Source organism: Carcharodon carcharias, chromosome 12, assembly GCF_017639515.1.
Source record: "Carcharodon carcharias isolate sCarCar2 chromosome 12, sCarCar2.pri, whole genome shotgun sequence".
In the NCBI taxonomy this organism is placed as follows: domain Eukaryota; kingdom Metazoa; phylum Chordata; class Chondrichthyes; order Lamniformes; family Lamnidae; genus Carcharodon; species Carcharodon carcharias.
The window spans coordinates 8,964-30,996 of NC_054478.1; the positions used below are offsets into that span (position 1 = coordinate 8,964).

The 22,033-nt window shown below is 46.2% G+C and overlaps 2 protein-coding genes across 5 annotated transcripts in view; one reads left to right on the forward strand and one right to left on the reverse strand.

Moving 5' to 3' along the window:
• Window positions 1-5,042: 5,042 nt before the first annotated feature.
• tmem169b (transmembrane protein 169b) lies at window positions 5,043-12,794 on the reverse strand. The gene is made up of 3 exons (XM_041201132.1): window positions 12,660-12,794; window positions 8,513-8,868; window positions 5,043-5,820 (listed from the first exon to the last, which is right to left on the reverse strand). Exons 2-3 carry the CDS (start codon window positions 8,781-8,783, stop codon window positions 5,198-5,200), a joined length of 894 nt encoding a protein of 297 aa, XP_041057066.1. The 5' UTR covers window positions 8,784-8,868; window positions 12,660-12,794; the 3' UTR covers window positions 5,043-5,197.
• A 28-nt stretch (window positions 12,795-12,822) lies between these two features.
• The window catches only part of xrcc5 (X-ray repair complementing defective repair in Chinese hamster cells 5), a 187,822-nt gene continuing 178,611 nt past the window's right edge, over window positions 12,823-22,033 (forward strand). For all 4 annotated transcript variants that reach the window (XR_005944593.1, XR_005944592.1, XM_041201108.1 and 1 more), the window contains exon 1: window positions 12,823-12,884. Coding sequence is in view for 2 of the 4 variants with exons in the window: in XM_041201108.1 (XP_041057042.1) it covers window positions 12,867-12,884 (18 nt within the window). In the remaining 2 variants the exon portion in view is untranslated. The remainder of the gene's footprint in view (window positions 12,885-22,033) is intronic.

Consider the following 22,033-nt stretch of genomic DNA (forward strand, 5'->3'; position numbering starts at 1 on the left):
CGATGAGGAAGTCCAACACTGAGTCAACTGTGTCAGCACTGCCTTAAGAGTTCTGCCATTTATACAGTAAATGGCAGAACCCTTAAGTGCATCGATGGGCAGAGGGATCTGGGTGTACAGGTCCACAGGTCACTGAAAGTGGCAATGCAGGTGGATAAGGTAGTCAGGAAGGCATATGGTATGCTTACCTTCACTGGCAGGGGTATTGAGTATACTGATTGCTGCAGCTGTATAGAACCTTGGTTAGGCCACACTTGGAATATTGCGTGCAATTCTGGTCACCACATTACCAGAAGGATATGGAGGCATTGGAGAAGGTGCAGAGGAGGTTTACCAGGATGCTGCCTGGTCTGGAGGTTATTAGCTAAGAGGAGAGGTTGGAGAAACTCGGATTGTTCTCACTAGAGCGACGGAGATTGAGGGGTGACTTGATAGAAGTTTACAAAATTATGAATGGCATGGACAGAGTAGATAATCAGAAGCTTTTTCCCAGGGTGGAACAGTCAATTACTAGGGGACTTAGATTTAAGGTGAGAGGAGAAAACCATAGAGTAGATGTGCGGGGCAAGTTTTTTACGCAGAGGGTAGTGAGTGTCTGGAATTCGCTACCAGAGGAGGCGGTGGAAGCAGGTACGATAGTGGTGTTTAAAAGGCAGCTTGACAAATACATAAATAGGATGGGAATAGAGGGATACGGACCCCCGAAGTGCAAAATGTTTTAGTTGACGGGCAATATGATCGGCGCAGGCTTGCTGGGCTGAAGGGCCTGTTCCTATGCTGTGCTTTTCTTTGTTCTTCAAGCTGCACCAACATGTCTTTGACAACAGGGGACTTTGCAAGTCAGCAAAGTGTCAAGAAGATGCAATAATTCTCAATGTTATTGGAATTTATTGTAAAATAGAGTAATATTGGGGTGTGTGTGTGAGAGATTTAATTGAATTAGAGGCAGTCAGTCTGGGTGCTTTGATCTAACAAGAGAAGTTAGGCTTGAAATGTTAATTAGATAAAGATGGGGAAGTTTAAAAACATAGGTGTCAAGGGAACATTTGCACTTTGAAATAAACCAGACTAGATTGTTTTCAAAGGAAGGGTGAAATGTGTCACCTAGCCAGGTGATGTTTAGAAACAGCGTGTTTATTTTTCCCAAAGATTACTAGCAAAACTTAGTGCTATGAGAGGGTTTTATTATCAGGGAGATAAAGTCCAAAAACATAGCGAAATGATGGATAATTGCATTCAAAGAGGAAGATATGTATAAAAAAGGGCAAGGGCTGTGTTTAAGGGAAGGCATTTTAAGACCTTACAAATGTGTGAAAAAGTCTTCAGCATCTATGCCTCAAGCTGCTGTCTTCACGGACTGAAGTTAAGAAAACACACTTGGAAGTCGACTTGTTCAAAGTATCAGGTCTCTTTGGCCGTCTCTTTTAAAATCTGTGTGTCTCATTGTTGCCTTAACGAAAGTGTAATTGGGAGTTAAATTGAGTAGGGGATTTAGAAATTATCAGAGTAGTATTTTGTAGATCTATGTATATATTTAAAGTCATTTCATCTGTTAATAAATGTTTAATCTAGTTTTGTAAAAAAACTATAAGACTTGGTGGTCTTATTACTACTGAAATCAGGGCACTCATCTCAAAATTTATACAAATTGCAAAACAAGTTGTAGCAGTTGTTTCAAGTTCCCATTTGGGATTTGCACAACTCAGCATTTACCACCAGCTGTTCCATAACATAGTTGGGGGCTCTTTGTGGGATATATTTGAAATTCCTTGACTTTTATGGAGTTGGTGAACCTTAAGGCTATGAATACAAGAAGCACTTCAAATTCAGGAGTTGGGGTGAGGATTTTTTTTGTAGTGATGAGACTGCAAAATGGCTTTGGCAGTTGCTCAGACTTGTTTGGGAGTTGAAGTTATAACTTTGGCTGGTTTACAAAAGGTAATTAAAGTTAAGTTAATGGAGTTGGCAGATAAGTTACAATTGGGGTTACCTGCAGGGACTAAGACAGCAGGTATAATTAAAGGTATGGAACGGCATTTAAAGTTGGAAGTGATACCTGACACTAGTGAGTCACAGCTGGAGGTAGTGAGACTTCAGTTAGAAATGAAGAAGCTTAAACTTGAACAAGCAAAGGAAATGAAAAAAACTTGAGACAGAGGCAGCAGAAAAAGAAAGGGCAGAAAGAGAAAAAGAAAGGGAATTTCAAAGGAGCAAGCAAAAAGGTAGGACAAAAAAGGGAAGCTGGAACTGGAATTCTAGGCAAGAGAGAAGGCTAAAGAAAGAGGCGCAAGGGAAAGAGAGAAGGAAAGAGAAAGGGCATACCAGCTTAAAAGGCTGGAAGTAAAAAAAGAAACCTCAGATTCTGAAGAAAGTTCTGATGATGAAAAAACTTTTAACCAGTGGGAAGAAGTTTAAATTTGTACAAGCTCTTCCAAAGTTTGAGGAAAAAGATGTTGAAGCATTTTTTTATTTCATTTGAGAAGATAGATAAACAGATGAAATGGCCACAGGGACACTGGACATTGTTGTTACAATCCAGGTCGGTGGGTAGAGCACATGAGGTATATGCTTCACTGTCAGAAGAAATGTTGGTGAATTGTGATGTGGTGAAAAAAGGCTATTTTGAGTGCATATGAGTTGGTTCCTGAGGCTACAGGAAGAAATCTAGGAATGAGAAAACAGCCTGGGCAAAATTATATTGAATTTGAAACAGTAAAACAAAGTAATTTTGACTGGGGGATACAGGAATTAAAAATAGAGACAACATATGCAGCTCTTAGAGAAGTAATTATTTTGAAAGAATTTAAAGATTTAATTCCTTCGGTCATGAGAACTCATTTGGAGGAACAGAGTGTTGATTCTGTAAGACAAGCAGCAGAGATAGCTGATAATTATGAGTTCGTTCATAGAGCTAAACCTTTTTTCCATCACCCTTTCAAATCAGAAAAGGATAGAAAGTGGGAAGGTGAAAAAAGGTAGGTAGCCAGGGAAGAGGAGTAAATGGAAATTACCAGGAAGTTTTTTCTCAGAATAAAAAGGAAGGTGCTGAGGGAAGAAGAGACATTCGAAAATTGAGGTGTTTTCATTGTAATAAAGTGGGACACACGAAGTCAGTATACTGGAAATTGCAGGGAAAATCTGTTGGAATTATAGGGGTGCAGAAAAGCTCTGGAAGTAAGAGTACTGCGGGTTCTGAGGTTCAGGCACATGGCAGAGGTCTTCAAAGTTATGATTAGCTGCAAAGGTAAATATTACTTGTTTCTGCTAGTCAGGACAGTAACAATACACTAACTTTTTGAGCTTATCTTAATTTAATGAGAGATTAGAAAAAAACTTAATCTAAAGAGTAGTTAAACAATGATTTGTGGTTGAGTCCAGTGCTCCTTTTAAAAAGAACAGTAGCAACGTGGATACAAAATTGGCTGAAAAATAGGAAACAGAGTAATGGTCAATGGATATTTTTTTGGTCCAGAGGAAGGTTTGTAGTGGAGCTCCCCAGAGTACAAGAGCAAGGCAGTAATGCCGAATTTGTATAAGATACTCATCAGACCTTAGCTGGAGCATTGTGCACAGTTCTGGGTGCCACATAATTGGAAGGGTGTGAACACATTGGAGGGACTGCAGAAGAGGTTTACAAGAACGGTTCCAGCGATGAGAAACTTCAATTACAAAGATAGATTGGAACTGTTCTCCTTGGAGAGAAGGCGGCTAGGGGGAGATTAGATAGAGATGTTCAAAATCATGAAGGGGCTGGACAGACTAGATAGGGAGAAGCTGTTCCCACTCGTAAATTTCAAGAATGAGAGGGCACAAGTTAAAAGTGATTTGCAAAAGAAGCAAATGTGACACGAGAAAAAAGTTATTTACACAACGAGTGGTTTGAGTCTGGAATGCACTGCCTGGAAGTGTGATAGAGGCAGGTTCAATCAGGGCATTCAAGAGGGCATTAGGTGATTACTTGAATGGAAACAATGTGCAGGGGTACGGGGAAAAGGCAGGGCAATGGTACTAGGTCATAATGCTCATTTGGAGAGCCGGTGCATACAAAATGGACCGAATGGCCTCCTGTTCTGTTAAAATTGTGGCTCTGTGTTGAAAAAATGATATGGGGTGTGTGCAGGAGAGTGGGATTAAGGTCAAAGAATTGCAGGAGATAATAGCTCCTTCCACAGTTCTGTGACAATTGAGAGGTTGCACACTAGTAACCACCAAGTGACATATTTCACATAGGATCCGACCTTGGACCACAGGAAAGTTAACATGGTCAAATCTGAATGACTTCAATCTTGAACATGGAATGGTATTCAGTTGCATTATGAAATTAAACCCAATTAAAGTTTCAATTGTGTAAGACTGAAGGTTCCATTGAAATGCTGTAAATTACCTTTGTTCTAAATTTGTCATCCAGTGTTATGGATGTGATTAAATAATGTTTTCCTACAACTGCTATTCATATGGTTTCTTTAACCTGGAAAAAATGCTTCATCTTAGTGAAAGATTGCATGTCATGTCAAGGCCTTGAGATCTCCCAAGAATGTTAAGGGTTTATGGGAAATCTTTAGCCCACTGTATTTACAGCACATCAGTAAAGAATCTATGACTAATTGTGGGGCATCCCCATTTCTTTCATCCAGTTAATTTAACACTAAAGCAAAATCACATCCCAGCAGACAACAGTGCAGCAAGGCCTGCTCATTGTTCCAAAACATTTAAGGCCTTATAGCAGTTTTGAATATAAGTTGCTCAATATAAAAAAAATGTTACACCAATCTTTTTGCAGGGAAAGCACCCAGATTATTATGGTTCAGGCCAGCACCTTTAGAAGTCAAAATAAATAAATAAGTTAAGTAGCAAGTATTCTTCGTTTGACCTGAAATCTTCATCTGTAATTGCCTGCATGAACAAGGGCTCAGGCCTTCCGTTAATGAGGGTATCAAAAAGAGACTTCTGGCTCTAGAAACTAGGTAATAGCGGCAATTGGCAAGAGGCAAACAAGCTTCTCATGAATTGACTGAGACAGGGGTCTTACATGGATGCACATATCAGTCTCACATTTTTTAGTTTTGTGCATCTGAATACAAAGTCAAATAGCATTAGCAAGGACAGAGTGAATTCATTTAAATGTCCTGTCTTTTTGTTTCTTTTCAAAGTCCTAGGCAATTTCTTCAGACAGGTTCCTTCTCTTTGGATCAGCACTCTAGACAGCAGAAGTCTGCTCCCCAGCTGGTGCTGCCTTCCCCGATAGGCTACCTGAAACGTTGTCCGAATCCAGCAGCTCCACAATGCTATAGGGGGAGCAATCCTCCAGACCAAGCTTTCCAGACAACCAGCCACAGAAACCTTTCTCCAAGTCTCGCACTGCCTGCCACCACTCACCGAACGACCAGGAAATCTGTGTCACGGTTGTATATACACTGAGGGACACTGACATCATCACGATTAGCACCGGGTAAAAGATAATTAAAAAGGGGCAAATTGTAATCTTATGCCAGAAGGAACGCTCCTCGTTGTAAACCAGGAAAATATTATACCAGGTAATGGTCCCATAATAAAAAGACATGACAAAGGACAACACAAAGACCACTGGAGCACACAGCACGCTCCATAGGACAACATGAGGACCTTGATAGAGACCTAAAGCACACACTTTTTTCTCGCCTTTTTCCTCAGGCTGTGGTGGCTCCTTCGACTTGGCTAGTTCCTGGAGCTCTTTCTCAGTTAATGTTACGTGAATGTCCACCATCTGCCCCTTCTTCTTGCCGCGGGTGATTGTGCCAGTTAGTGTCACATATCTGCTGTCGGCAGGCATGCTCCAGCCACCTATCCCATAAACAAAAAAATTTTATCAACCAGTAATATAAAATAAACATTTTCTTCCCATTTCATTTGAGGCTCAGGGGTAAAAGGAACATAAGACTTAGGAGCAGAAATGAGCCATTTGGCCCTTTAAACCTACTCTGCCATTCAATAAGATCATGGCTTCAACTCCACTTTCCTGTCTGCTCTCCGTAGAACTTGACTTCCTTGTCTACCAAAGATCTATCCATCATAACCTTGAATAAATTTAATGACTCAGCCTCCATTGCTTTCTGGGGAATACGAGTCCACATGTAAGCCAACATTTTCTATGGTATTCCTTCTTCAGTGACATTACAAATAGGATCAAGAGCAGGTACCATAATCCAGAAACTGACTAGAGAGAAGGCCTGTACCAGACACTTTCCAGAAAAAGCAACTCTGGATTACTTCGGCCCACCATTTCATTAACTTTTTACAGCTTTATTTTGTTTTACTTCCCAATTTCCTGTCTTCTCTCCAGGTCCCTTATCATTCTTGGTTCTGAAGTTATATCTCACCCTTTAAAAGCCTACGTATGAACACATGAATTAGGAGCAGGAGTAGGCCACTCGGCCTCTCCAGCCTGCTCCACCACTTAATAAGATTATGGCTGATCTGATTATAACCTCAAGTTCACATTCCCATCCACCACCTTTCACCCCCTTGCTTATCCAAAATCTATCTACCTCTTCCTTAAAAATATTCAAAAACTCTGCTTCCACCTCTCTTGAGGAACAGAGTTCCAAAGACACGCGATCCTTGAAAAAAGACAAATACTCCTCATTAATGCCTTATAAAAATGAAGCATAACCTTCCTACTTTTGTATTCAATTCCCCTTGTAATAAATGACAACATTCTATTAGCTTTTCTAATTACTTGTAGTACCTGCATCCCAACCTTTTGTGATTCATGCACTAGGACACTGCATCTTAGAGCTCTGCAATCTCCCACCATTTAGATAATATGCTTCTTTCTTATTTTTCCTGAAAAATGGACAATTTCACATTTTCCCAAATTATACTAATTTGCTAGGTCTTTGCCAATCTCTATTCCTTTGTAGTCTCATGTCCTCTTCACATCTTACTTTCCTACCTATCTTTGTGTCATCAACAAATTTAATAACCATTTCATTGGCCCCTTCCTCCAAGTATTTATATAAATTGTAAAAAGTTGAAGCCCCAGTAAAGATCCATGTAGCACACCACTCGTTACATTTTGCTAAGCAAAAAAAAAACAACCATTTATGTCTACTGTTTCCTGTTAACTAGCCAATCTTCTATCCCATCCCTCCCCTTACCCCCACATCCCACCCCTCCCCAACCCTCTCTTCCCCCGACCACCCCAATATGTTACCCCTACACTATGAGCTTTTATTTTTTGCAAGAACCTTCGATGTGGCATCTTATCAAATGCCTTCTGGAAATCTAAGTACAGTACATTCACCTTTATCCACAGCATATGTTACTTCTTGAAAGAATGCCAATAAATTGGTTAAACATGATTTCCCTCTCACAAAACCACGTTGACTCTCCCTGAATTTTTCTCAGTGCCCTGCTATAACATCTTTAATAATAGCTTCTAACATTTTCCCTATGTCAGATGTTAAGCTAACTGGCCTGTAGTTCCCTGCATTCTGTCTGTCTCCCTTCTTGAAGGTTCCAATTTAATGGAACCTTCCCCAAATCTAGGGAATTTTGGAAAATGAAGAACAACACATCAACGATCTCTCTAACCATTTCTTTTAAGGCCATAGGATTAAGTCCATCAGGACCCAGGGATTTGTCAGCCTGCAGTCCCAAAATTTGCTCAATACCACCTCCCTGGTGATTGTGATTTTCTTGAGTTCCTCCCTCCTTTCCATTTCCTGATTTACAGCTATTTCTGGGATGTTACTTGTATCCTCAATAGTGAAGACTGTTGCAAAATACCTGTTCAATTCATCTGCCATCTCCTTATTTTCCATTATTAATTCTCCAAACTCACTTCTTATAGGACCAACGCTCACTTTGTTGTCTCTTTTCTCTTTTAAATAGCAATAGAAACTCTTAGTTTTTATATTTCTAGCTAGCTTTCTCTTGTACTCAAATTTTTCCTTCCTTACCAATCTTTTAGTCACTCTGCTGTTTCTTATATTCTGTCCATTCTTCTGACCTGCCACCTATCTTTGCGCAATTACATAAGCATTGGGAGCAAGAGGAGGCCATTCAGCCCCTCGAGCCTGCCCCGCCATTCAGTATGATCATTGCTGATCTCATTTCGGCCTCAACTCCAATTTCCCACCCTCTCCCCAAAACCTTACTAATTAAAAATCTGTCTATCTCCCCACCTAAAGCACTAGCAGGAGGCATGATATTGAATGATGAGTTGAACAATAAGCGCATTTAAAATTCTAAGCGGGGATGTATTGAATAAGTGGAACACTTAAATGACGATAATGCTCCTGGGTCTGAATGGATTGCATCCACATATTTTGAAAGAATCTCACTGTGACTCACCAGCACATATAGGCAAATGGCTAACCAGGTGAAGGCTACTAAGGTCTGTGAATCAAATCCCTGCAAGAGTCACTCCACTAAGGTCAGTAAATCAAATCCCAGCAGAAAATAATCAAGGGAGTTAAAAATTCACAAGTGAGCCAAGAGCCCATTTGTGGTTAGAGTCTATTTGTAGTACCTTCTACAGTGGGGGGACAAAGAAAGTTTGTCCTTTCCTCTGTGTTCTTCGCTGTGATATCTGGGTCATGCTGGTCTTCCTCCACCTTTTCACTCCCGGTGCGGTAGATTATAACTGACTCTGGTCTTGGCTCTTTCTTCCTCTTTTTCTTCTGCTCTATGGTGGCTTCACCTTCCTTCTCAAATATCCGAGTCATCTGCCCGGTTTTGTGGGGGCAGCCCTGGAGTGTCCCTTGAGCTGCCTGATCCATGCCGATATTGTTTTGGGGCATCTTTGTGTGAAGTGGTCACGCTATAGACAAGGTGTTGTTGCTTCCGCACATGCCTTAGGCTCAGAGCTCCTGTCGTTAAGAACAACTGACATACAAAGCAAATCATTTAGAACTCAAAGAGAGAAATGACAAACTTATTTGAAGTTCCTTCATTTCTGTTTGGCACAGGAGTAATCGTAACAAAACTCCTGCCATCTACTCAGATATTCACAGCTCACCTATACCCTACTTATCTCGCCCACCCCTCTCTGTCCCCCTACCCTCCCTGTCCCACTTCAACCTCTTGCTGGCCCCACCCCACCCATTCTCTCCCACTCTCTTCGAACACCATCTCACTTTCTCAGCTCCCTTCCACCACCCCTACCTCCCCCCACCACCTCTCCTCCCCCAACTACCCATCCATCCCCCGACACTTCTCCTCGCCTCACCACCCCATCCGTCCTCCCATCTCTCCCCTCGCCCCCACATACCACACCTCCCCTCCCCTCTCATTCCCACCTCCAGCCACCACCTACCACCAACCCCTCTTCCACCCACACCCTTTCCACTACCCCAATCAAATCCCTCCCACTCCAAACTGTCCCCTCCCCCATATCCTTCTCTCCCCCTAAACCTCTGTCCCCCTTCACACCCTCCCCAATCCCCATAACACCATACCATTCCTCTCCCATCCCAATCCCCCCTCCCCAACCAATCCCCTCACTTCCCTCCATCCCTACCCATAACCCCCTCCTCCCTTCCCCCCCCACCCATCCACCCCCCCCTCCCCCACCCATCCACCGCCCCCTTCCCAATCCATCCCCCATATCCCTTCTCCCTATCCATAACCCCCTCCCTCCCTTCCCCACCCACCCCTCCTATCCATCCTACCTTCCCCCATCCACCCATCCAACCCCCAGACCCCTCACCCCCCCACCCACCTCCACCTCCCCCACCCACCCCCCTCTTGCTCCCCAACCATCCCCCCATTCCCTTTCCCCCCACCCATCCATTCCCCCATTTCCTTTCCCCCCACCCAGCCATTCCCCCCCATTCCCCTTCCCCCCACCCAGCCATTCCCCCCCATCCCCCTCTTGCTCCCCACCCATCCCCCCATTCCCTTTCCCCCCACCCAGCCATTCCCCCATTTCCTTTCCCCCCACCCAGCCATTCCCCCCATTACCCTTCCCCCCACCCAGCCATTCCCCCCATTCCCCTTCCCCCCACCCAGCCATTCCCCCCATTCCCCTTCCCCCCACCCAGCCATTCCCCCCATTCCCCTTCCCCCCACCCAGCCATTCCCCTTCCCCCCACCCAGCCATTCCCCCCCATTCCCCTTCCCCCCACCCAGCCATTCCCCCCCATTCCCCTTCCCCCCACCCAGCCATTCCCCCCCATTCCCCTTCCCCCCACCCAGCCATTCCCCCCCATTCCCCTTCCCCCCACCCAGCCATTCCCCCCCATTCCCCTTCCCCCCACCCAGCCATTCCCCCCCATTCCCCTTCCCCCCACCCAGCCATTCCCCCCCATTCCCCTTCCCCCCACCCAGCCATTCCCCCCCATTCCCCTTCCCCCCACCCAGCCATTCCCCCCCATTCCCCTTCCCCCCACCCAGCCATTCCCCCCCATTCCCCTTCCCCCCACCCAGCCATTCCCCCCCATTCCCCTTCCCCCCACCCAGCCATTCCCCCCCATTCCCCTTCCCCCCACCCAGCCATTCCCCCCCATTCCCCTTCCCCCCACCCAGCCATTCCCCCCCATTCCCCTTCCCCCCACCCAGCCATTCCCCCCCATTCCCCTTCCCCCCACCCAGCCATTCCCCCCCATTCCCCTTCCCCCCACCCAGCCATTCCCCCCCATTCCCCTTCCCCCCACCCAGCCATTCCCCCCCATTCCCCTTCCCCCCACCCAGCCATTCCCCCCCATTCCCCTTCCCCCCACCCAGCCATTCTCCCCCATTCCCCTTCCCCCCACCCAGCCATTCCCCCCCATTCCCCTTCCCCCCACCCAGCCATTCCCCCCCATTCCCCTTCCCCCCACCCAGCCATTCCCCCCCATTCCCCTTCCCCCCACCCAGCCATTCCCCCCCATTCCCCTTCCCCCCACCCAGCCATTCCCCCCCATTCCCCTTCCCCCCACCCAGCCATTCCCCCCCATTCCCCTTCCCCCCACCCAGCCATTCCCCCCCATTCCCCTTCCCCCCACCCAGCCATTCCCCCCCATTCCCCTTCCCCCCACCCAGCCATTCCCCCCCATTCCCCTTCCCCCCACCCAGCCATTCCCCCCCATTCCCCTTCCCCCCACCCAGCCATTCCCCCCCATTCCCCTTCCCCCCACCCAGCCATTCCCCCCCATTCCCCTTCCCCCCACCCAGCCATTCCCCCCCATTCCCCTTCCCCCCACCCAGCCATTCCCCCCCATTCCCCTTCCCCCCACCCAGCCATTCTCCCCCATTCCCCTTCCCCCCACCCAGCCATTACCCCCCATTCCCCTTCCCCCCACCCAGCCATTCCCCCCATTCCCCTTCCCCCCACCCAGCCATTCCCCCATTCCCCTTCCGCCCACCCAGCCATTCTCCTTCCCCCCACCCAGCCCTTCCCCCCATTCCCCTTCCCTCCACCCAGCCATTCCCCTCTTCCCCCCACCCCACCCCTATCCCTCAGCCGCCCATCCCAATCCCTCCCCCCACCCCCCCATCTCATTTCCCCCCAATGCCCCCACCCCATTTACCCCCCAATGCCCCCACCCCATTTACCCCCAACACCCCCACCTCAATGCCCCCCATCCCCCCACCCCAATCCCTCCATTCCCCCACCCCAATCCCCCCCCACCCCAATCCTATCCCCCCAATCCCCACAGCCCAATCCTATCCCCCCAGCCCAATCCTATCCCCCCATCCCCCCACCCCAATCCTATCCCCCCAGCCCAATCCTATCCCCCCATCCCCCCACCCCAATCCTATCCCCCCCACCCCAATCCTATCCCCCCATCCCCCCACCCCAATCCTATCCCCCCCACCCCAATCCTATCCCCCCCACCCCAATCCTATCCCCCCCACCCCAATCCTATCCCCCCATCCCCCCACCCCAATCCTATCCCCCCCAACCCAATCCTATCCCCCACCCACTCCAATCCTCCTTCATCCCCCCCAATTCCTCCCCGCCCCAATCCACCCCCACCCCAATCCCCCCCAACCCACCCACCCCAATCCTCGCCCATTCCCCCCACCCCATTTCCCCCCCAATGCCCCCACCCCATTCCCCCCCACCCCAATGCCCCCCATCCCCCCCACCCCAATCCTCCCTCATCCCACCCACGCACCCCAATCCTCCCCCCACCCTCCACCCCAATCCCCCCCACCCACCCCAAACACCACCCACCCCAATCCCCCCCACCCACCCCAATCACCCCCCCACCCCATTCACCCCCCCACCCCCCCACCCCAATCACCCCCCCACCCCAATCACCTCCCCACGCCCTCCAGCCCAATCACCCCCCCACGCCCCCACCCCAATCCCCCCCACCCACCCCAATCCTCCCTCATCCCCCACAATTGCCCCCCACCCCAATCCCCCCACCCACGCACCCCAATCCTCCCCCATTCCCCCCACCCTCACACCAATCCCCCCCACCCCCTTCCCCATCTCATCCCCCCTCCCCCCATCTCATTCCCCCCTTCCCCCCATCTCATTCCCCCCTTCCCCCCATCTCAGCCCCCCTTCCCCCCATCTCAGCCCCCCCTTCCCCCCATCTCAGCCCCCCTTCCCCCATCTCATTCCCCCTTCCCCCAGCTCATCCCCCGACATCCCTCCCCCACCCATCCCCCTTCCCCTACCCATCCCAACACCACCCCCGAGACAAAGCGGTCTGATCGTTACCCGGGCTGATTTGAATTACCTGTGCCCCTCAGGCTCAGGGCCCCTCCTCGAGCAGCGCTTCCGGGTATACGGTCAGTGAGGGGTAGGAAAAGCGGGGTAATCAAGACCCCTGGCTCCGGGCCTCTCCTTTACCAACATGGCCACAACTAGGCTTCCGGTCTTAGTCAATGGGTTGCGATTCCAGGAAGTGACGCAGACGGAAACAGTTCTGGAAGGTTCTGGGAAGATGGCGCGATCGTGCAAGGTAAATTTAAACCGAGAGAAATACCGGCCTCCAAACCAGTAGCAAACCTTATGCATAACTTCCCTGCTCTTGTATACTCACTTCCAATTAAAATAAAGGAAAGGATTTTGTAAACATTCTTTATCGCCCCTGTCTCTCCATCTGCGGACATGAAGGTTCCCTTTGACTTCTCTGCCCCTGTTTATTGTAGACTCCCTTTGCCTTGTTAGCTTTCCCCAAATGCATTACCTCACATTTCTCTGGATTTAATTCTGTTTATTGCTTTTCTGCCCATCTGATCAGTCTATTGATATCTTCTTGCATCACAGGATAGATGTTGAGAAGATGTTTCCACTAGTAGGGGACTCTCGAACTAGGGGGCATAGTTACAGAATAAGGGGGCACATTTAAAACTGAGATGAGAAGGAATTTCTTCTCTGAGGGTAATAAATGTCTGGAATTCTCTACCCCAGAAAGTTGTGGAGGCTAGATCACTGAAAGTAGTTAAAGAGGAGGTAGGGAGATTTTTGAAAAATTGGGGAGTTGAGGGCTATGAGGAGCTGGCATGAAAGAGGATTTGAGACCTGGGGTAAATCAGGCATGATCTTATTGAATGGCGGGGCAGGCTTGAGGGGTCGAATGGCCTACTGCTCCTATTTCTTATGTTCTACAGTTTTCACTATCAACCATGTGGCCAGTTTTTGTATAATCTACAGACTTCTTAACCACACCCCTCCATGTAAGTCTAAATCATGGAGAACCCCATGTCCTCCAGTCACAAAACACCCATCACTCATTACCCTTTGCTTCCTGCCACTGAACTAATTTTGGAACCAACTTGCAACTTTCCCTTGGCTCGTAACAGTTTTAATTTTCTGACAAGTCTGCCTATGGGGTCTTATCTAAAGCCTTGCGAAAATCCATATAGACTGCATCAAATGTACTGCGCTCATCAACCTTCTTTGTCACTTCCAAAAACTTCAATCGCATTTGTTAGACACAGTCTTCCATTAACTAATCCATGGTTAACATTTCAAATCCATATGACTTTAGAGCTAAAGGGAAGTAGAAATGGGGTGAACTATATACTGGTTAAGGGAAGTGGAACAGGTGAAGCTGGATAGAAGGCCAGCGATAGGTGGAGGCAAAGGAGAGATTACAAAAGATGTCAAACAAAAGGTCAAATGTTTGTTAATAGTGATGGTACTGGCTAAAGGAGGTGCTAATGGTGACATTAAGAGTGGAAAGCAGAATGTGATAATGGCAGGACCAGGATAAGCACTCTGGAAGGTGACTGATGGCCCTAGTGGGGTTGGTGGGGAGGGGAAAGGACAGTGGTGGGAAAAAAGATCGAAAAGGCTAAAAGCTGGGGATAAAACAATGAATAAAAATGCAAATAAATTTTAAAAATAATGATAATGAAAATAAGTGGAGAAAAATAAATAAATAGATTTTAAAAAATGAGTATAGAAAAAAGGGGGGATCAAAAAGGGGTGAGGATGGAGGAGAGAGTTCATGGTCTGAAGTTGTTGAACTCTGGTTTGGGAATTTGTTAAAAGTTCTGATAGTAATTTGTAGCCATGTGTATATATATTTTAACCAGTGTAAATTAATGAAATGTTTCATTTAGTTTAATGTAAAGCCTCGAGAACTGGTGGTCTGATTCCTGAATTTAAAGTCGCATCTCAAACATAACACTTAACATTATAGATTATGACAGTTGTTTAAAGTTTCCTCTCTGGGATTTTTAAAGAATTCTGCCTTATCAACTGCAATTGTCTTAACACTTGCATTATTTAGTAACTTAATTTAATTACTCAATTAACTTAGAATAATTCCTATGTATGCCTTACCTCTTTTCCCCGTGCATCAAATTCCCACATGAACCTAATTTGCTACCTATTCAGTCTCTGTCTCACTCTGGTGTAACCGCCTATCTCCTCTTCTGCCTCGTACTGATCGTTACTGTCCCTAAAAGGGCATTAGTGGTGTTCCACAGGGCTCGGTGTTGGGACCCTTGCTGTTTATGTTATATATTAACGATTTGGACATGAACGTGAGGGGCACAATTGGGAAATTTGCAGATAACACAAAGATTGGCCGAGTAGTGGATAGTGTAGAGGATAGCCATAATCTCCAAAACGATATAGATGGGTTGGTGGAGTGGGCAGATGGATTTTAACATAGAGAAGTGTGAGGTCATACATTTAGGGAGGTCAAACAGTTACATGGATTACACAATAAATGGGAATACACTAAGAGGGGTAGATCAAGTGAGAGATCTTGGCGTACAAGTACACAGGTCCCTGAAGGTAGCAATGCAAGCAGACAAGGTTGTAAAGAAGGCATATGGAATGTTCTCCTTCATTGGCAGAGGTATTGAACATAAAAGTAAGGATATAATGTTGGAATTGTATAAAACACTGGTGAGGCCACAACTGGAGTATTGTGTGCAGTTCTGGTCACCACATTACAGGAAGGACGTAATAGCTCTGGAGAGAGTGCAGAGGAGGTTTACAAGAATGTTGCCAGGGTTAGAAAAGTGTAGCTATAAGGAGAGATTGGATAGGTTGGGGATATTTTCCTTAGAACAAAGAAGGCTGAGGGGTGACTTGATTGAGGTGTACAAAAATATGAGGGAAATAGATAGAGTGGACAGGATAAAATTGTTTCCCTTGGTGGAGAATTCTAGAACCAGGGGACATAGATTCAAGATAAGTGGCAGAGGTGTAGGGGGGAACCGTAAGACCATAAGACATAGGAGCAGAAATTAGGCCATTCAGCCCATTGAGTCTGCTCCGCCATTCAATCATGGCTGATAAGTTTCTCAACCCCATTCTCCCGCCTCCTCCCCATAACCTTTGATCCCCTTACCAATCAAGAACCTATCTATCTTGGTCTTAAATACACTCAATGACTTGGCCTCCACAGCCTTCTATGGCAATGAATTCCATACATTCACCACTCTCTGGCTAAAGAAGTTTCTCCTCATCTCTGTTCTAAAAGGTCTTCCCTTTACTCTGAGGCTGTGCCCTCGGGTCCTAGTCTCTCCTACTAATGGAAACATCTTCCCCACGTCCACTCTATCCAGGCCTTTCAGTATTCTGTAAGTTTCAATCAAATCCCCCCTCATTCTTCTAAACTCCATCGAGTATAGACCCAGAGTCCTCAAACGATCCTCATATGTTAAGCCTTTCATTCCTGGGATCATTCTCGTGAACCTCCTCTGGACCCTTTCCAGGGCCAGCACATTCTTCCTGTGATACGGGGCCCAAAATTGCTCACAATATTCTAAATGTGGTCTGACCAGAGCCTTATAAAGCCTCAGCAGCACATCCCTGCTTTTATATTCTAGTCCTCTCGAAATAAATGCCAACATTGCAATTGCCTTCCTAACTACCGCGTCAACCTGCAAATTAACCTTAAGAGAATCCTGGACTAGGACTCCCAAGTCCCTTTGCACTCCAGACTTCTGAATTCTCTCCCCATTTAGAAAATATTCCATGCCTCTATTCTTCCTACCAAAGTGCATGACCTCACACTTCCCCATGTTGTATTCCATCTGCCGCTTCTTTGCCCATTCTCCTAACCTGTCCAAATCCTTCTGCAGCCTCCCCGCCTCCTCAATACTACCTGTCCCTCCACTTATCTTTGTATCATCTGCAAACTTAGCCAGGATGCCCTCAGTTCCTTCATCTAGATCATTAATGTATAAAGTGAAAAGTTGTGGTCCCAACACTGACCTCTGCGGAACTCCACTACTCACCAGCTGCCATCCCGAGAAGGACCCTCTTATCCCCCCACTCTGCCTCCTGCCAGACAGCCAATCTTCTATCCATGCTAGTACCTTGCCTCTAACACCATGGGCTCTTATCTTACTGAGCAGCCTCCTGTGTGGCACTTTGTCAAAGGCCTTCTGGAAGTCCAAGTTGATAACATCCATTGGCTCTTCTTTGTCTAACCTACTCGTTACCTCCTCAAAGAATTCCAACAGATTTGTCAGGCATGACCTCCCCTTGATGAAACCATGCTGACTTTGCCTTTTTTACCATGCACTTCCAAGTATTCTGAAATCTCATCCTTAATAATGGACTCTAAAATCTTACCAAAGACCGAGGTCAGGCTAATTGGCCTGTAATTTCCCGTCTTTTGCCTCACTCCCTTCTTAAACAGGGGGGCGGGGGTTACATTAGCGATTTTACAGTCCTCTGGGACCCTCCCTGACTCCAGTGATTCCTGAAAGATCGCCTCCACTATCTCTTCAGCTGTCTCCTTCAGAACTCTGGGGTGTAATCCATCTGGTCCAGGTGATTTATCCACCTTCAGACCTTTCAGTTTTCCTAGCACCTTCTCCTTGGCCACCATACTCACCTCTGCCCCCCCCGACTCTCTTGAACTTTGGGGATGTTACTCGTGTCTTCCACTGTGAAGACTGACGCAAAGTACCTATTCAGTTCCTCCGCCATTTCTTTGTTCCCGGCTACTACTTCTCCATCATTTTCCAGCGGCCCAATGTCCACTTTTGCCTCTCTCTTACCCTTTATATATCTAACAAAAACTTGCAATCTTCTTTTATATTACTGGCTAGTTTACCTTCATATTTAATCTTCTCCCTCATTTCTTTTTTAGTTGTCCTCTGTTGGTCTTTGTAGGCTTCCCAATCCCCTGGTTTCCCACTGCTCTTCGTCGCATTGTATGCTTTTTCTTTAGCTTTTATGCTGTCCCTGACTTCCCTTGTCAGCCATGGTTGCCTCGTCCTCCCTTTAGGATGCTTCTTCTTCCTTGGGATGAATTTTTCTGTGTCTCCCACATTACTCCCAGAAACTCCTGCCATTGCTGTTCCACTGTCTTTCCTGCTAGGCTCATCTCCAAGTCAATTCTGGCCAGCTCCTCCCTCATGCCTCTGTAGTTGCCTTTATTCAAATGTAATACCGTTACATCTGATTGCAGCTTTTTCCTCTCAAATTGCAGGGTAAATTCTATCATATTATGGTCACTTCCTCCTAAGGTTCCTTCACCTTTAGCTCCATTATCAAATCTGCCTCATTACACATCACTAAATCTAGAATTGCCTGTTCCCTGGTGGGCTCCACCACAAGCTGCTCCAAAAAGCCATCTCGTAGACATTCCACAAATTCCTTTTCTTGGGATCCACTACCAACCTGATTTTCCCAGTCTGCCTGCATATTGAAATCCCCCATGATCACTGTAACCTTGCCTTTCTTAGACGCCTTTTCTATCTCCTGGTGTATCTTGCACCCCACATCCTGACTACTGTTCAGAGGCCCGTACATAACTCCCATTATGGTTTTTTTACCTTTGTGGTTCCTCAATTCTACCCACGCAGATTCCGACCCTACATCATTTCTTGCTATCGATTTAATTTCATTTCTTACTAACAAAGCAACCCCACCCCCTTTGCCAACCTGCCTATCTTTTCGTTAGGATGTATATCCTTGGATATTTAGCTCCCAGTCCTGATCCCCTTGCAGCCATGTCTCCATAATGCCCACCACATCATGCCTGCCAATTTCAATCTGCGCCACAAGCTTATGAGGAATAACTTTTTTATGCAGAGGGTAGTGGATGTCTAGAATTCGCTACCTAAGTTGGTGGTAGAAGCAGAAACTCTAAGCTCTTTTAAAAAGTACCTGGATCTGCATCTTGATTGCTGTAAGCTGCAGTGCTATGGGCCGGGTTCAGGAAGGTGGGATTAGAAAGGGCACCTTGGTGTCCTTGAGCCGGCATGGACAAGATGGGGCGAATGGCCTCCTTCTGTGCTGTAACTTTTCTGTGGTTCTGTTAGAGACAATAGCCTTCCATGTGTAAATAAAAGCAAAATACAATGGATGCTGGATACCTAAAATAAAAATAGAAAGTACTGGAAAATCTCAGCGGGCCTGGCAGCATCTGTGGAGAGGGAAACAGTTAACATTGAGTCCAATATTACTTCTTCAGAACTCTCTTACTCCTTGCAATAGGGAACAATTTGCAGGTTGATAATCAACCCCTTTGGCCACGTTACTTTTATATTCCATTCCCCCTACAATAAACGTCAGTATTCCATTAGCTTTCCTAATCACTTGCTGTACCTGCACACTAACGTTTTGTGACTTACAATCACCATCACTGGAGAAAAAATACTGAGCAAACTATTGGGATTAAAGGGTGACAAGTCCCCAGGACCTGATGGCCTACATCCCCAGGGTCCTAAAGGAAGTAGCAGCGGAGATAGTGGATGCATTGGCTATAATATTCCAAAATTACCTGGATTCTGGAAAGGTTCCAGTGGATTGGAAAAATATAACGCTCTTATTCAAAAAGGTCGGGGGGGCGGTGGGGAGGCAGAAAGTAGGAAATTGTACACCAGTTAGTTTAACATCTGCCATTGGGAAATTGTTGGAATCCATTATTAAGGAAGTAGTAATGAGACATTTGGAAAGTCAAAATGCAATCCACCAGAGCCAGCATGGCTTTATGAAGAGTAAATCGTGTTTGACTAATTTGCTAGAGTTCTTTGAAGATGTGACAAGCAAAGTGGATAATGGGGATGCTGTAGATATAGTATATCTGGACTTCCAGAAGGCCCTTGACAAGGTGCCGTACGATAGAACTGAAACAAAATAAGATTGCACGGAATTAGGGGTAATATATTAGCTTGGATGGGGGATTGCTAACCAACAGAAAGCAGAGAGTTGGGATAAATGGGTCTTTTTCTGGATAGCAAGCTGTAACTAGTGGGGTGCCACAGGGTTTGGTCCTTGGGCCCCAACTATTTACAATCTATATTAATGATTTGGATTCAGGGATAGAAGGTACCATAACTAAATTTGCAGATGACAGGTGGGAAAGTAAGTTGCAATGAAGAAACAAGAAATTTACAAATGCATATGGACAGGTTAGGTGAATGGGCCAAAATTTGGCAGATGGAGTTTAACGTGGATAAGTGTGAGGTTATCCGTTTTGGTCGGAAGAATAAAAAGGTGACTTATTATTTAAATGGAGAGAAACTTCAGAATGCTTCAGTGCAGAGGGATTTGGGTGTCCTCGTGCATGAATCGCGGAAAGCTAGAATGCAGGTATAGCAGGTAATAAGGAAGACAAATGGAATTTTGGCATTTATTGCTAAAGGAATAGAGTATAAAATAGGGAAGTGTTCTTGCAACTGTACAAGGCATTGGTGAGACCGCACCTGGAGTACTGTGCACAGTTTTGGTCCCCTTACTTGAGGAAGCATGTAGTTGCATTGGAGGTGGTTCAGAGGAGGTTCATTAGATTGATTCCAGAGATGCGGGACTTGTCTTATGAAGAGATATTGAGCAATTTAGGCCTATACTCGCTAGAGTTTAGAAGGATGAAAGGAGATCTAATTGAGGTATATAAGATGCTAAGAGGGAATAGACAAAGTAGACGTGGAGCGGATGTTTCCCCTTGTGGGGCATTCCAGAATGAGAGGCCGTAGTTTTAGGCTAAGGGGTGGTAGATTTAATCAGAGATGAGGAGGAATAACTTTTCTCAAAGAGGCATGAATCTGTGGAATTCATGACCTCAGAGTGCAGTGGATGCCGGGACGCTGAATAAATTTGAGGAGGAGGTAGACAGATTTTTAATTAGTAACGGGTTGAAAGGCTATGGGGAGAGAGCGGGAAATTGGAGTTGAGGCCGAAATGAGATCAGCCATGATCGTATTGAATGGTGGGACAGGCTCGAGGGGCTGAATTGCCTACTCCTGCTCCTAGTTCTTATGTACTAGTCAAATCCGGAGCTTCTGGCTCAGAGGTAGGGATACTACCCACCGTGCCACAAGACCTCATTTCGTCACGTTACAGGTGCTATATAAATGTAAATTGTTATTATGCATTAGCTCTGATTTGGCCTGAAAACAGTGTGTCTCCTGCCAACACAAAATGGCCGTGCAAGATGGCCACCGATAATCATCACATGTGCGCTGGTCTGCGCATGCGCAGAAATCCAATGTCGTAACTGCTGGAGCCTGCAGCCTGGAAGTCAGCATGCCAGAATGGAGAAGAATGATGAAGGCAATATAGTCTAACACTCAGAGCAACCTACAATCCACTTATATTACTGGGATAGTGAGACAAAGTTTAGAAACACTAACCAACATGACTGCAGTAAAATATCCCACAAGGAGGTTTTACTTTTTGGTCGGCAAATCCTTCCCTTCTAATCCCCTGTAAAATGAGTTTCCAAAATCCATCACTGTCAGTCCTGGATAGAAATTCAGAACATTCTGTCCTCCTGCTGCCAGGGACAGTGATAATCATGAATGAGTCCTGCTGCACATTGCCATCTATAAAGATGGTGGCCGTTAACCTGGGATTACCATCAGCATACAACTGCGAATGCAGCCGACTGAGAAAAAGAACTTAGCGGCTGCTTGCCAATCACTGCGTGCACACTCGCCTCTCGGTACCCAGACTGATGCCTCAAACTTAGTGGAAATAAAACTTGAGACTTAAAAACTTCTGATTTAGGACTTAAAGACTCACATTGTTTAAATCCAGTTAAATTATTCCAGTAACTTTCCTTGGATCCTTACCTCAATACTGATTTTAGTTCCCTTGGGTTCTTCTGCTCCTTTTCTCTGCACTGATTCTGATGAGAAACTTTCAATTTCTATAAGAGCAAAATATTGCAAATGCACTCTAACCTATTTCCTTTTGAACTTGCAGCATTCTGTTCTCTCAGGTTCAACCCTAACATTATCATCAAACCTCTGATAAGGATGATACTGTTGTTTGGCGTACCAACCTCTACATAGCAGAAGCCAAGCGCCAATTCTCCGACGCTTTCTCCTACCTACCTGGACCATGATTCCACTACCCCTATCAAACATCAAGCCGTTGTACCAAGGACTGTCATTGAGTTCATCTCCTCTGGAGATCTTCATTCCATGGCCTCCAGCCTCATTGTCTCTCGACCCCGAACAGCTCACTTCTACCTCCTTCCTAAAACCCATAAACAGGACTGCCCTGGTAGATCTATTGTTTCAGCCTGTTCCTGCTCTATTGAACTGATTTCTTCCTATCTTGACTATTCTTCCTCCCCTTGTCCAGTCTCTTCCTACCTACAGCTGTGACTCCTCTGACACCTTCTGTCACGCGGAAGTATGAGGGGCAAGTTGGTTATGGTGAATTAGGAAAATACAT

Excerpts from the sequence above, each read along its gene's own strand:
- tmem169b (XM_041201132.1), bottom strand. The coding sequence starts at position 8,783 with ATGCCCCAAAACAATATCGGCATGGATCAGGCAGCTCAAGGGACACTC. Across the intron at positions 5,821-8,512 it reads TTGTCCCCCCACTGTAGAAG|GTGGCTGGAGCATGCCTGCC; the intron begins GTACTACAAATA and ends TTTATGGGATAG.